The 13,873-nt window shown below is 41.6% G+C and overlaps 1 protein-coding gene across 3 annotated transcripts in view; it reads left to right on the top strand.

Moving 5' to 3' along the window:
• The window catches only part of Oatp58Dc (Organic anion transporting polypeptide 58Dc), a 194,120-nt gene that overhangs the window by 59,483 nt on the left and 120,764 nt on the right, over positions 1-13,873 (top strand). For all 3 annotated transcript variants that reach the window (XR_011018771.1, XR_011018770.1, XM_067154966.2), the window contains exons 10-12: positions 2,145-2,362; positions 7,411-7,514; positions 10,231-10,332. Coding sequence is in view for 1 of the 3 variants with exons in the window: in XM_067154966.2 (XP_067011067.2) it covers positions 2,145-2,362; positions 7,411-7,514; positions 10,231-10,332 (424 nt within the window). In the remaining 2 variants the exon portion in view is untranslated. The remainder of the gene's footprint in view (positions 1-2,144; positions 2,363-7,410; positions 7,515-10,230; positions 10,333-13,873) is intronic.

The following is a 13,873-nucleotide window of genomic DNA, read 5'->3' on the forward strand; positions in this document are numbered from 1 at the left end:
TTTAGGATTTGTTCTGCGCAGGATCTCCCGTTTCGGAATCCAGCCTGATAATCTCAGAGCTTTAGAGAAGATTTTATATACGATTGAGAGGACAGAAATTCCTCTGTAGTTATTAATATCTGATTTGTCTCCATTCTTGTGAAGTGGGTGAATCAATGCACATTTCCAATCCTCCGGAATTTCTTCAAAAAGCCAGATGTCCTGTAAGATTTTTTTAATACTCTGGGCCAGTTTGTCACCACCAATTTTCAACATTTCAGCGATTATTCCATCTTCTCCTGGTGCTTTGTTGTCTTTTAAATCTCTGATTATTTGTTTGACTTCTTGTAATGTGGGGGGTTCTGAATCTGGATTAGGTGTTGGTTTTTCATAGGTGAATTGTTCTTTCGGAGATTCAGAGTTTAAAAGGTCCATGAAATAGTTTTCTAGGAGTTCACAATTTCTCTTATTACTTGTTTCCAAAATCCCATCTGTACGTTTGAAACAGAGACAAGGTGCATGGTGATTGAATAATTCTTCTCTGAATGTTCTGTAGAAGTTCCATGTATTGTTTTTCTTGAAATCTTCTTCGATTTCTGCCAGTCTGTTTTGATCATATTTTCGTTTTTCAGATCTGATGATTTTTGAGGTTTGTTTCTGTGTTTTGAAGAATTCATCACGATTTTGATCAGTTTTATGAGAACTCCAGTTTAGCCAGGACCTAATTCTGGCTTCTATTGCCTTGACACAGGTGTCATTCCACCACCTGTGTTTGAGTTTCCTTGGGGGGTTGCTGATGTTTTGTGAAGCTTTCAAGAGTGTGTCCTTGAGTTCTAGCCAGTTTGAAGGAGCATCGCTGGAGATATTCGCAAGGAAATTGTCTGAGCTCTGTCTCAGAAATTCAGGGTCGATTCTTGGGTTTCTGACTGTTTTGGTTTTCTTCCTGTTGGGTTGAAACTTTACTTTAACAAGAGATAGGTGGTGGTCGGACTCAATAATTCCCTTCTTGACTTTAACGTTCATAATTTATTTTTGGTTTTTCTTGGAAATAGCCACATGGTCTAGTTGAAATTCCCCTAAATGCATGTTCGGGGATCTCCATGTCATTTTCTTTTGTGGAAGTGCCAGGAAATGGGTTGTCATCAATTTTAGATCGAAATTCTCGCAGGAGCCAATTAGACGTTCTCCATTGTTATTGGTTCTTTTCTGAGCAGGATAAAGTCCTACAGTGGTCCTAAATTTCTTCTCTTTGCCAATTTGTGCACTGAAGTCCCCCAGCAGAATTTTGACATGATGTTTTGGAATTTTGGCTGTAGTTTCTTCTAGTAAATCTCAGAAGTCATCTACCTACTGTGGGTCTTTTTGATTGTAATTGTTTGTAGGTGCATGTGCATTGATTAGTGTATAAGCTTTGTTTCCTGATTTGATTGTAATTAGCGAAATTCTTTCAGAAGGAGATATAAAGTATAATACCGAATTTGTGATATTTTTTCTCACTGCAAAACCAGTGCCAAATTGTAATATTTTGTTAGGGAGGAGCTGGTTTACCTTTATAAATTCTATAGTTTCCTGATTCAAAATGATTTTCGTCACTGTGCCTAGTTTCTTGGAGTGCCAGAATTTGGATGTTGAGTTGGTCTAATGTGTCTGTTAAGAGCCTCAACTTTCCAATTTTGCGAAGAGTGTTGATGTTTACACTGCCAATAAAATGTTTTTCCTTTGGGCGAAGAGATTTGGGAAGCTCCGATACATTCCCGCATGATGTTCTTGGTCCCCCAGAATCCGATGAGCGAGAAAACCTAGTATGAATACTAGGGCCTGGGGTAGTAGTATCATTAACTGACGTTGCCATCATGCTAGTGAGTTGAAGATAATGGGGAAATTGTTCTTTGACAATCTCATAGTTACTACTAAGGTATTGAGCCTCAGAGGTTGCCTCAAGATGTTTTCTGACTGTGCCTGTTTTTGGTCCGCGAGAGGTATTTTATTTCCCTCAAGCCCTCCGGACAAGTCCGGCGAGCCCCCCGATCCGCCACCTGGGACGCGCCCGATAGGGAAACAGGCAAAAAAAAAACCACGGGACATAATATGAAAATTATAATATATTTTATTACATTTAGATGGACACGAGTTGTGTTAAGTTGCCATATTTCATGATGTTCCAGATGTTCACAGAGTGTAGCTGCGTTCGGTCCATACCAGCTCCCCTCAATGGAACTCCACTCAACATGAGCGATCCTTCCTCGTACTCAGGAGGCTCTGTGAAGGCGGGTCCGTGTCCAATAGACTGTAGCACCAAGTTCATCGCCTTCCTGGCTGTCGTGTGCTTACTGAAGTTCAGCGGAGCTACTGGGAGGGCCTCCAACTTTCTTGTTTCAGTCAGGTTGGTGGGATCCTAAATTATTATTTTTAACAGTCCAAAAATGAGGAAGATTGAATGGAATGCATTTGAAAGAGCCAAGTCAGTCCATACTGATCTGTATTTAGGGCGGTCGCCCAGGTGGCAGATTTCAATCTGTTGTTTTCCTAGCCATTTCTTAAAAGATTTCAAAGAAATTGGAAATTTATTGAACATCTCCCATGGTAAGTTATTCCAGTCCCTAACTCCCCTTCCTATAAATGAATATTTGCCCCAATTTGTCCTCTTGACTTCCAACTTTATCTTCATATTGTGATCTTTCCTACTTTTAAAGACGTCACTCAAACTTATTCGTCTACTAATGTCATTCCACGCCATCTTTCCGCTGACAGCTCGGAACATACCACTTAGTCGAGCAGCTCGTCTTCTTACTCCCAATTCTTCTCAGCCCAAACTTTCGAACATTTTTGTAACACTACTCTTTTGTCGGAAATCACCCAGAACAAATAGAGCTGCTTTTCTTTGGATTTTTTCCAGTTCTTGAATCAGGTAATCCTGGTGAGGGTCCCATACACAACAACCATACTCTAGTTGGGGTCTTACCAGAGACTTATATGCCCTCTCCTTTACATCCTTACTACAACCCCTAAACACCCTCATAACCATGTGCAAATATCTGTACCCTTTATTTAAAGTTCCATTTATGTGATTTACCCAATGAAGATCTTTCCTTATAATAACACCTAAGTACTTACAATGATCCCCAAAGGAACCTTCACGCCATCAACGCAGTTACTAAAACTGAGAGGTCTTTTCCTATTTGCGAAACTTACAACCTGACTTTTAACCCCGTTTATTAACATACCATTGCCTACTGTCCATCTCACAATATTATCGAGGTCACGTTGCAGTTGCTCACAATCTTATAACTTATTTATTAGTCTACACAGAATAACATCATCCGCAAAAAATCCTTACCTCTAATTCCACTTCTTTACACATATCATTGATATATATAAGAAAACATAAAGGTCCAATAATACTGCCTTGAGGAATCCCCCTCTTAATTATTACAGGGTCAGATAAAGCTTCGCCTATTCTAATTCTCTGAGATCTATTTTCTAGAAATATAGCAACCCATTCAGTCACTCTTTTGTCTAGTCAAATTGCACTCATTTTTGCCAGTAGTCTCCCATAATCCACCCTATCAAATGCTTTAGACAGGTCAATCGGGATACAGTCCATTTGACCTCCTGAATCCAAGATATCTGCTATATCTTGCTGGAATCCTACAAGTTGAGCTTCAGTGGAATAACCTTTCCTAAAACCGAATTTCCTTCTATCAAACCAGCTATTAATTTCGCAAACATGTCTTATATAATCAGAAAGAATGCCTTCCCAAAGCTTACATACAACGCATGTCAAACTGACTGGCCTGTAATTTTCGGCTTTATGTCTAATCACCCTTTTTTTTATACACAGGGGCTACTATAGCAACTCTCCATTCATCTGGTATAGCTCCTCCGACCAAACAATAATCAAATAAGTACTTCAGATATGGTACTATATCCCAACCCATTGTCTTTAGTATATCCCCAGAAATCTTATCAATTCCAGCTGCTTTTCTAGTTTTCAACTGTTGTATCTTATTGTAAATGTCATTGTTATCATACGTACATTTTAATACTTCTTTAGCATTAGTCTCCTCCTCTATCTGGACATTATCCTTGTAACCGACAATCTTTACGTTCTGCTGACTGAATACTTCTGCCTTTTGAAGATCCTCACATACACACTCCCAAATGCCAAGAGTAAGAAATGACTCATTTATTTCAGCAAATATTCACATGAAACTCATGTTAACGTAGAATTACGTTCCTCGATAACAGGTAGACTACATGGAAAGAAAAAATTTAAGACGCTTTTAGTGTTTGGGTTGAACGCGTATATCCCCTAGAGTAGTTAACTTACGATTATGTTTAATGTCTCAGCTGACAGGTGAAGGAGGAGGCTACCTGTTGCAAGAAATATTGAAGATATAAAACGTAGTTTTCATGGAATAGCGCTTCAAAATAATGCAAAATTTGTGTTAAATATGTGACGTCACAAGCATACTCTTTTATAATATGGCGCTGTGTTGACTGGCGCGCATAGTTGGGGGTTAGCCCTTGCCAGAGAGGGGACGTTGCCCTTTAGGTGGCCCGCTCCTCCACCTCCGGGAGGGGAGTGAATATTTGTGTAGATAGATAGGAGGTTAGCTGCCATTGTGAATACATCGTGGTCAGTTGTATAGAATAACACAGTGCACGTTATAAATTTCATATTAGAGCCCGTATTGTCAAAGTATCAACTTATGAAAATTAAGATTTTATAATTCCACCTTTACAATACTGTAATTGTCTTTATTACAAAGACTACATTAAATTACACTCGTGAAACATGTTTCGTCCTCTTATAGGACATATTCAGTCACAAATACATAACATTAAAAATAAGGCGAGGACACATTAAAATAAGTAAATGCAAAGTCTTTGTATCCTGTGACGCGGCGTGATAGCGTCTTGTCAATCTTCAATGTTAAAATGGTGCGGTGTGAACATGATACGAAGCATGAAGTCCAATTAAAATCATATGTTAAACCTGTTGTTCAAAACAACGAATTGTCAATTATAAAACACCGTAAGTAGCTATGCGAATAAAATTATGTGCATATTGTACATAAAACAGTGTTGTGGTGATGCCACATTATAATAGATTTCTTGATTAGGATGTGGAGTTATATTGATGCAAGTTGAACCTGATTGTGTGTTGACAATAGGGGCCTCCTTGCCCGTCCTAAGTCGACCACTCCACCTCAAGTGCTAAGGCTAACTGAGTGACGTCCTCGAAGGTCGTTGAGGACTGACCCAGTGTCAGTCAATGTCAATGTGTCCTCGCCTTATTTTTAATGTTATGTATTTGTATTTGTGACTGAAGATGTCCTATAAGAGGACGAAACATGTTTCACGAGTGTAATTTAATGTAGTCTTTGTAATAAAGACAATTACAGTATTGTAAAGGTGGAATTATAAAATCTTAATTTTAATAAGTAGAATAACACAGTTCATAATGGAATAAGAAAGATTTGATTAGGATTCGGCAAAAACGTGCAGAAGTAAGAATTGAAAGGAGAAAAAAGAATGATGAAGGAATAAGATAAATGAAACGAAAAGAGCATAACAGGCGTTAATATGAGAACTCGAATCAGCGAAAACAGTTTAATAAATAAGTCTAGGATACCACTCGAAAACCCTGCGGCCGTTAGAATAGCGACAGCATATCGCCAAATTTTTTTTCGAGATATTTTAACAAGAATGTAGTGGGTAAGAATGTATTGTCCTTAATGCCTTTGCTGTACAATGTAGGATATATTCCAGCATTGCGATCTGCAGATGTCATTCGAGAAGTGATTGGTGGTAGTGGTGGTGATGATGATTATTTTAAGAGGAAGTACAACACTAATCAGAAGGACAATGGAGGAGGTCCGACACTTCGAAGAATGAAGTTATCGGCAAAAGTACACGAAGGATCTCGCAAACATAATAGCGGTGGGTTCGGAAGAGAAGTGGTGTTAATAAATGGAGGCGGATAGGAGCCTGCCACAATTAATATGAGAAGCAACCCACGTTCCCATCCATAAGAACAGCCACTGGAAGATACCTTGGCCGGCCCCGCGGTGCAGGGTAGCAAGTTCGATTCCCGGCCAGGTCAGGGATTTTTACCTGAATCTGGGGGCTGGTTCGGGATCCACTCAGCCTACGTGATTACAATTGAGGAGCTATCTGACGGTGAGATAACGGCTCCGGTCTAGAAAGTCAAGTACAAAGGCCGAAAGGATCCGTCATGCTGCCACAAGACAGTTCGTAATTGCAGGGATTCGGACTCAGCAGCGGTCGCTTGGTACCCTTGGTAGGCCCTCTGGGGGTGTTGCGTCATGGAGTTTGGTTTGGTCGTCTCTTACAACAGGCAAGGGATACCGTGCATGTATTCTAATGTCCCCAACCACAAAAGGTTTCAAAACTACACCAGTGGCGGTTCGTGCATGAAGGGCTTTTGGGGGCCGCCACTCTGTAATTGATGATATAAAGAGATGGACAAAATGTAGCGAAGTCGAACTTATGTGGTGTGATATTCAGTTCTACAATGTTATCTTTATTATTTCGGCTGTAAACATTTTGCTCTTCTATTTTCAATAAACGGCAAAGGCGCTCGGACTGTGGTAGCAGAGCCCTAAGACTTTGCAAGTGTGTGGAGTCCGAGAGGAGCCCGGAAGGACAATATTGGCTTGTCAGGGGAAGGATGAGTGCAGGCGGGTGTAAGCGCTGAACGGCGGAGCCCTCAGCAACATCGCCAATACTTTCCAATGGAACTAGACACCCACCCGTCCACCATACTCCCCCACGTCTTATATTAATTGTTGTTAGAGATTAATTCCAAAGCATTTTACAAAATAAGATTTAAAATGTAACAATAACGTGACGGCACTATTTCTAGGGTGGTCAGATTGTTAAATACGTTGTCATGGTTTGCAATTTGAGCAAGGAGAGAGAACATTCGGGAGTTAACTATTCATTTCTTTTCGTGAATGTTATTATCACTTGTGATTGCGATCAGTGTGACAGTGTAGCGTCATAGTAGTCGGGATTGTATTGGCTGTTAGCCTGTTAATGTGTGTGCATATATGCCATTGCAGTGCAGTTAATGTTATAGTGCAGGCAGGTCCTTATTCAGCCAGTGTCATCGTATTATTATTATCATTATTTATCTAAAAGTATCGTGGTGCTGGTCAGTAAAAAGTGGACCGATTGGGGAGGGGAAAGAGATGGCGGTACAGACCTGCCAGAGTAAAATGTCACGAACCGCCACAGCACTACGCCAGAGGCGATATACTGTACTACAGAAATAATTGATATGTACATTTGTAAATATTGTTAAAATGTTCATAATATTATTATTTTTATTTAATATGTAATGTAATAATAATAATGACTATTATTGTACAAATATTGCCAATCATTTCCTTTTCTTTACAGATGTGTGGAGGAGAAAGATAAACCAGTAGCCATGGCGTTTGGCTTAACCATCATGAGTTTGTTTGCTTTCATTCCTTCACCAATATTCTTCGGCTACATATTAGGTAAGAAATGCAATGAATGTGGACAACATATTATAGTGTTCTGAAAACTGTTTATACTTATGACAATAGTGTAATGAAATGATAACAAATTTTGGAGTAAGTAACGATTATCTCAGTTCGTAGCAAAGCCGTACCCACTAGAACTAAAGAATCCATGATAGTAAATACAATAACTTAACGTGGGCCGAGTATGACATAGAATCAAAGGGATTTTAATGTGTTTAATCAGTAGAACGCAAAGCAAGAATTTAGTTTCGAAGGCCGCAAATTGTGCATGAAAACCTGGATTGTTTTCCTTGTGTGGAAAAATAGAATCCTTTCTGTATTTGTTCGCCATCTTGTTGGACGTGTTCGCACGAAACGGACTGTTGGACAACCAGAAAAATAAAAAATTTTAACATCCACATGTCATTATTTTGAACAGTTCAATATTTGAGAAATAAAAAATATAAAGATGGTGAACGAAACATGTTAGTAAGTTTGTAACTGGGACAGTTGGTTTTTGAGGGAAGTGTAGGTGGTAAGAACGGTAGGGGTAGACCACGGTACGAATATGATAAGCAGATTAGAGCAGATGTAGGATGCAGCAGTTATGTAGAAATAAAAAGGTTAGCACAGGATAGGTTCCATGGATTGATGACTCAAACAACAACAACAATGACATAAACAGCAGAAATCTGGACAATGACCCAGAGAGATGAAAGTAGAGTACAGGCAGCTGAAATGAAATTCCTCGTGAGTGTGATAAAGATGACAAGCAGGGAGAGAGTGAGAAATGAAGACATACGAAAAGAGCTGAATGTGCAAAAATTAAATGATAAACTGGAACAGAACAGACTGGCATGGTTTGGACATGCCAAGCGGATAAAAGAAGAAAGACTGCCAGACAAGCACTGGAAATACAGATGTCGACGCAGAAGATCAAGATTACGATGGATGGACTCCGTGAAGAACAGCATACGACAACGGAACCTGGACTAGAACACAGTGTTCACAGCTGGAAAGGGATGATGATGATGATGATGATGATGATGATGATGATGATGGTGATGACGGTGATGATGATGTATTCGATTTTTTACTGAGGTATGTTGGGTTAAAATACGTAGAAATCAAGGAATATGTCTTTGAAATCATGCACAAAGATGGAACAAAGATGTAGACTACTAATGAAGGCTAAAGAGCTTAAATACTTTTAGATGAATATTGTTACTTGAGTAGTAGAATAAGTAACGTTGGCAGAAGTAAGGAGGACATAAAATGCAGGCTAGCACAAGCAAAGAAAGCCTTTTTTAAGAAAAAATTGCTCACTTCGAACGCTGATATAGGCATTAGAAAGATGTTTTTGAAGACTTTCGTCTGGAGCGTGGCAGTGTATGGAAAAGAAACATGTACGATAACTAGCTCAGAAAGAGAATAGAAGATTTTGAAATGTGGTGTTACAGAAACATGCTGAAGGTGAGATGGGTAGATAGAATCACGAATGAAGAGATACTGAATTGAAGTGGTGAGAGGAAATCAATTTGGCTAAATTTGACCAGAAGAAGAGGTAGAATGATAGGACATCTTAAGACACCCAGGACTGGTTTAGTTGGCTTTTTCAATCGTGAAATTATCAGCGTTGGAATACTCATATACTTCCTTTATTCCCTGCATCACCTGGATATGTCATTAGAAGTAAGTAATATCCCTTGTACATTACTTGTTTAGCCTTCATTAGCACACCTTTGTTCCATACTCATCTCACAACCTGGTGGTAAAAAGCACTCCCCTGTTGTATGTTTCTTTAATTTCTATATCCAGTCTTCCACTTTCTCTCAGTTCACTTCCCAAGTATTTTAAGTGTTCTACTATTTCCAGTTCCTTGTCTCCAGTTTTGATAGCTCCTTTTCCTTTTTCACTTCCTTTATCCTTCACCATTGTTTTGCTCTTCTCTACGTTTGATCTTCAATCCCCACTTTTCAGTCCAGTATATTCAGCTGTTGTTGTACCTCCTCATCTTATCCCCACATTACATCATCCGCAATCATGACATACATACACTTCCAAAAAGAAAAAAAGAAGCATACCGTCAGGGAGCCATAGCAGGGGCACGGAACTGGGTTCAGGCATAGGACATTTTGATACAAAGAAAACATCAAAAATCATGTATTGCAGAGTAACAAACACCTGCTGGACGAAGTTAGGTGGTGATACGGTCGGGCATGAAGGCAAACAGACGTGAATGTTCTTCTAAGGAAGATACTGCCACAGCTGGTGCGAATGACCCTCCAAATGTGCCGTAGTTATCGTTTAACCTCGTCCCAATTATTCTCGATGGGCGAGAGGTCTGGTGACCTAGCTGGCCAAGGAAACATGTTGACATCACGAAGGGCGGGAAAATAAAAGGCGCCCTCCTAGTTATCGCAAACCTAACACCATTGGGATCGGAAAAGAACAAGAGTTGGCCAAGAAAGGTCGGATAGGAAAGATGAAAGCGAGGATCCTGGCATAAATAAGTGGAAGCAATGCCCTTCTTATCTAAGAGAACCGTGGTCGCCATTCTACGCTCCCAGATTGAAAGTCTTTGCATGTTCTTTTTGTGAATATCGGATATAGTTGGTTGATAAATATTCCTTCCATAATGGTTGAGTAACAATGTGTATTTTAGTTCAAGTTCAGTATTGTGATTATGACAACCTGATTTCATTGTTTGAATTAATTCTTTTCCTTTCAGATAAAACTTGTCTAGTCTGGGGCAAGACATGTTCTGGTACGGGGAACTGCTGGTTGTACAATGGAGAGTCCTTAAGGTACCTGCTCAACCTCACAGCGGCAGGTGAGTAAATTTGACAAAAGACTAGATAAACAACAAATTTATAGGAAATCTGCCACCTGGGTGATAGCTCGAATACAGATCATGCTGAGTGACTGACTGACCGACTGACCGACCGACCGACCGACCGACCTACCTACCTTACTCAGGTGGTGCGGTAGTGATGATTGTTCAAAGAGAAAGTACAATTGGGAACCCATCATCTATAGAATGTCATAAAAAGTTACGGCCTAACTTTCAGGATACGTGCCTCTCACTAGATGTTTTCATTTCTCCCCTGAAGGTGGAGGCGGGCCTCCTAGACGCTGAAGCAGTGTCTCAGACCAGGAGATTTGTATCGGTGAAGGAGATGTGCGGAGAATGTTAGAGGGTTGGCAGCCGTGGCCTGTACTAGGAACTGTCCCGGCATTCGCCTTAGTGCATGAGAATGGAAACCACGGAAAACCATTCTCAGGACAGCCGACGGTGGGTGGGAACGAAGCCCCTCTCCGTCTCCCGAATACAGAGGCGTAGACCCACGGTAGAGTCGTGGCCACCCCTCCTCTGCTCCACTGGCCGGTCGGAGTGCAGAGCTGTCGGACCACGGACCAGCCGTGGTCACTTGTGAGCCGAGACCCACATTGCATACGCCGACGACACATAGAAGAAGAAATTATGTTATATGGAAATGGGTACGGAGACGCTTTATTTCCATGTTCGAACTCATTTCCTGCAACTTTACATAGTACACTAATTATGGGAAACACAAGATCAGAAAGTACCAGTATATCTCATGAAACACATTTTTTTTACATGAAATGAAATGTTTAAAATGCCATCCGTTAGCATTGATACAAACACTCCAGGAGTACGTCAGCGCATCCGGGATTCAATGTGATGACGGGTTGATGTACACTGACTGACAGAGCAAATGCAACACCAAGAAGGAGTGGTCAGAACTTTATGTCAATTGCAGGGTAGACTGACGTCACTGAGGTATGCTCATGATGTGAAATGCGCCGCTGTGCTGCGCACGTAGCGAACGATAAATGGGACACGGCGTTGGCGAATGGCCCACTTCGTACCGTGATTTCTCAGCCGACAGTCATTGTAGAACGTGTTGTCGTGTGCCACAGGACACGTGTATAGCTAAGAATGCCAGGCCGCCGTCAACGGAGGCATTTCCAGCAGACAGACGACTTTACGAGGGGTATGGTGATCGGGCTGAGAAGGGCAGGTTGGTCGCTTCGTCAAATCGCAGCCGATACCCATAGGGATGTGTCCACGGTGCAGCGCCTGTGGCGAAGATGGTTGGCGCAGGGACATGTGGCACGTGCGAGGGGTCCAGGCGCAGCCCGAGTGACGTCAGCACGCGAGGATCGGCGCATCCGCCGCCAAGCGGTGGCAGCCCCGCACGCCACGTCAACCGCCATTCTTCAGCATGTGCAAGACACCCTGGCTGTACCAATATCGACCAGAACAATTTCCCGTCGATTGAAGGAGGTTGAAGGAGGCCTGCACTCCCGGCGTCCGCTCAGAAGACTACCATTGACTCCACAGCATAGACGTGCACGCCTGGCATGGTGCCGGGCTAGAGCGACTTGGATGAGGGAATGGCGGAACGTCGTGTTCTCCGATGAGTCACGCTTCTGTTCTGTCAGTGATAGTCACCGCAGACGAGTGTGGCGTCGGCGTGGAGAAAGGTCAAATCCGGCAGTAACTGTGGAGCGCCCTACCGCTAGACAACGCCTGGCATGGTTTGGGGCGCTATTGCGTATGATTCCACGTCACCTCTGGTGCGTATTCAAGGCACGTTAAATGCCCACCGCTACGTGCAGCATGTGCTGCGGCCGGTGGCACTCCCGTACCTTCAGGGGCTGCCCAATGCTCTGTTTCAGCAGGATAATGCCCGCCCACACACTGCTCGCATCTCCCAACAGGCTCTACGAGGTGTACAGATGCTTCCGTGGCCAGCGTACTCTCCGGATCTCTCACCAATCGAACACGTGTGGGATCTCATTGGACGCCGTTTGCAAACTCTGCCCCAGCCTCGTACGGACGACCAACTGTGGCAAATGGTTGACAGAGAATGGAGAACCATCCCTCAGGACACCATCCGCACTCTTATTGACTCTGTACCTCGACATTTTTCTGCGTGCATCGCATGGTTTTCACCCCCTTTTCATCCCTCACCACAACAGGGGTGTCCAACCAACCGTTTTTGCGTATTGCAAAACTTTCCTAGTGCCCTTTGGACTATGTAGAGTTGTAAAAAATGAGTTCTGACATGGAAATGAAGCGTTTCCAGACCCCAAGCCCATGTAACATATTTTCTTTCTTCTGCGTGTGAGAAATGTGTTGAAGGTTTGCCCATATCTTATTGTTACACCCTCTATTAACACTAATCCGAGGAAAAAGAAGAAGAGGTCCTTGCGAAGAACGTGGAAATGAAAGACTCCCTAGGTCTCGCAAACCTAATAGCACTGGCATCGGAAGAGAACAAGAGTTGACCATGCAAAGTCGGACAGGAAAGATGGATATGAGGAGACTGGCGCCATCAATATTAAGTAATGTAAAACTCGCCTATGGGAACTGTGGTCACCGACCCACTCTCCCAAGCTAAGTGCCTCTGGGGCGCATTTTAATCGCCTCTTACGACAGGCAAGGGATACCATGGATATTATTCTATTACCCCCACTCACAGGAGGATTCGATTTTTTGAACAATCTAACATCTGTACTGGACAAATAGGCTATATGTACTCAAGGAAGTATTCTTTCTTCTTTCATCCGTTTGACATGTCCAACCCATCTCAATCTGTTATGTTCCAGTTTGTCATTTGTTTTTTGCACAGTTAGCTCCTTTCGTATGTCTTCATTTCACACTCTTCCTCCTTGTTTTCTGCACCAAACTTCTCAGAAATCCTATTTCAGCTGCCTGTACTCTACTCTCTATCATATAAAAATGTAACAGTCTATAAATTGACAAAACAAAATCCTAAAAATTTCAATTTGGTTTGAATCAATTACTTCAACACATGGACAAATTATGATAGTTGTTAAAATAAATCTACAATAAGAGAACTCGAGACTTATTTTTTGTCATTGTTGGTGGTTATCTTTCTTTTATATTTTTAAAAGCTTGTACGTTTTCTTTAGAACTTAAAGAGTTAAATATACCAATCACATAGTTTATGTTAACATTGATGCTTTCACAACCCGCACTTGTACACATGGTATAAGCTTTTGGGCTTATGCCGTGCCAAGAAAATAAGGTGAAATTCTTTACGTTTCGCAGAGAAATTTCCTCTGTGTCTTCGGAAGAAAATCTCGAATCTCGACTTTATCTAGTAACTGCTGTATATAATGCAATGTAGAATGTAATTAACTTGATATATAGGTAATTCATCATGTACTTAACTACTTCAGAGGAACCGCAAAACTTATTGTACCTCTCACAAGACAATGTCTATCAAAACTGCGTAAAAAATTGTAATCAATTTCAAGAAATAAAGCAGACGTCAAAAATCCCCTCCTCACTCTCCTCTCGACCAAGTCAAACCATA

This window comes from Anabrus simplex, chromosome 10 (genome assembly GCF_040414725.1).
Source record: "Anabrus simplex isolate iqAnaSimp1 chromosome 10, ASM4041472v1, whole genome shotgun sequence".
Lineage (NCBI taxonomy): Eukaryota > Metazoa > Arthropoda > Insecta > Orthoptera > Tettigoniidae > Anabrus > Anabrus simplex.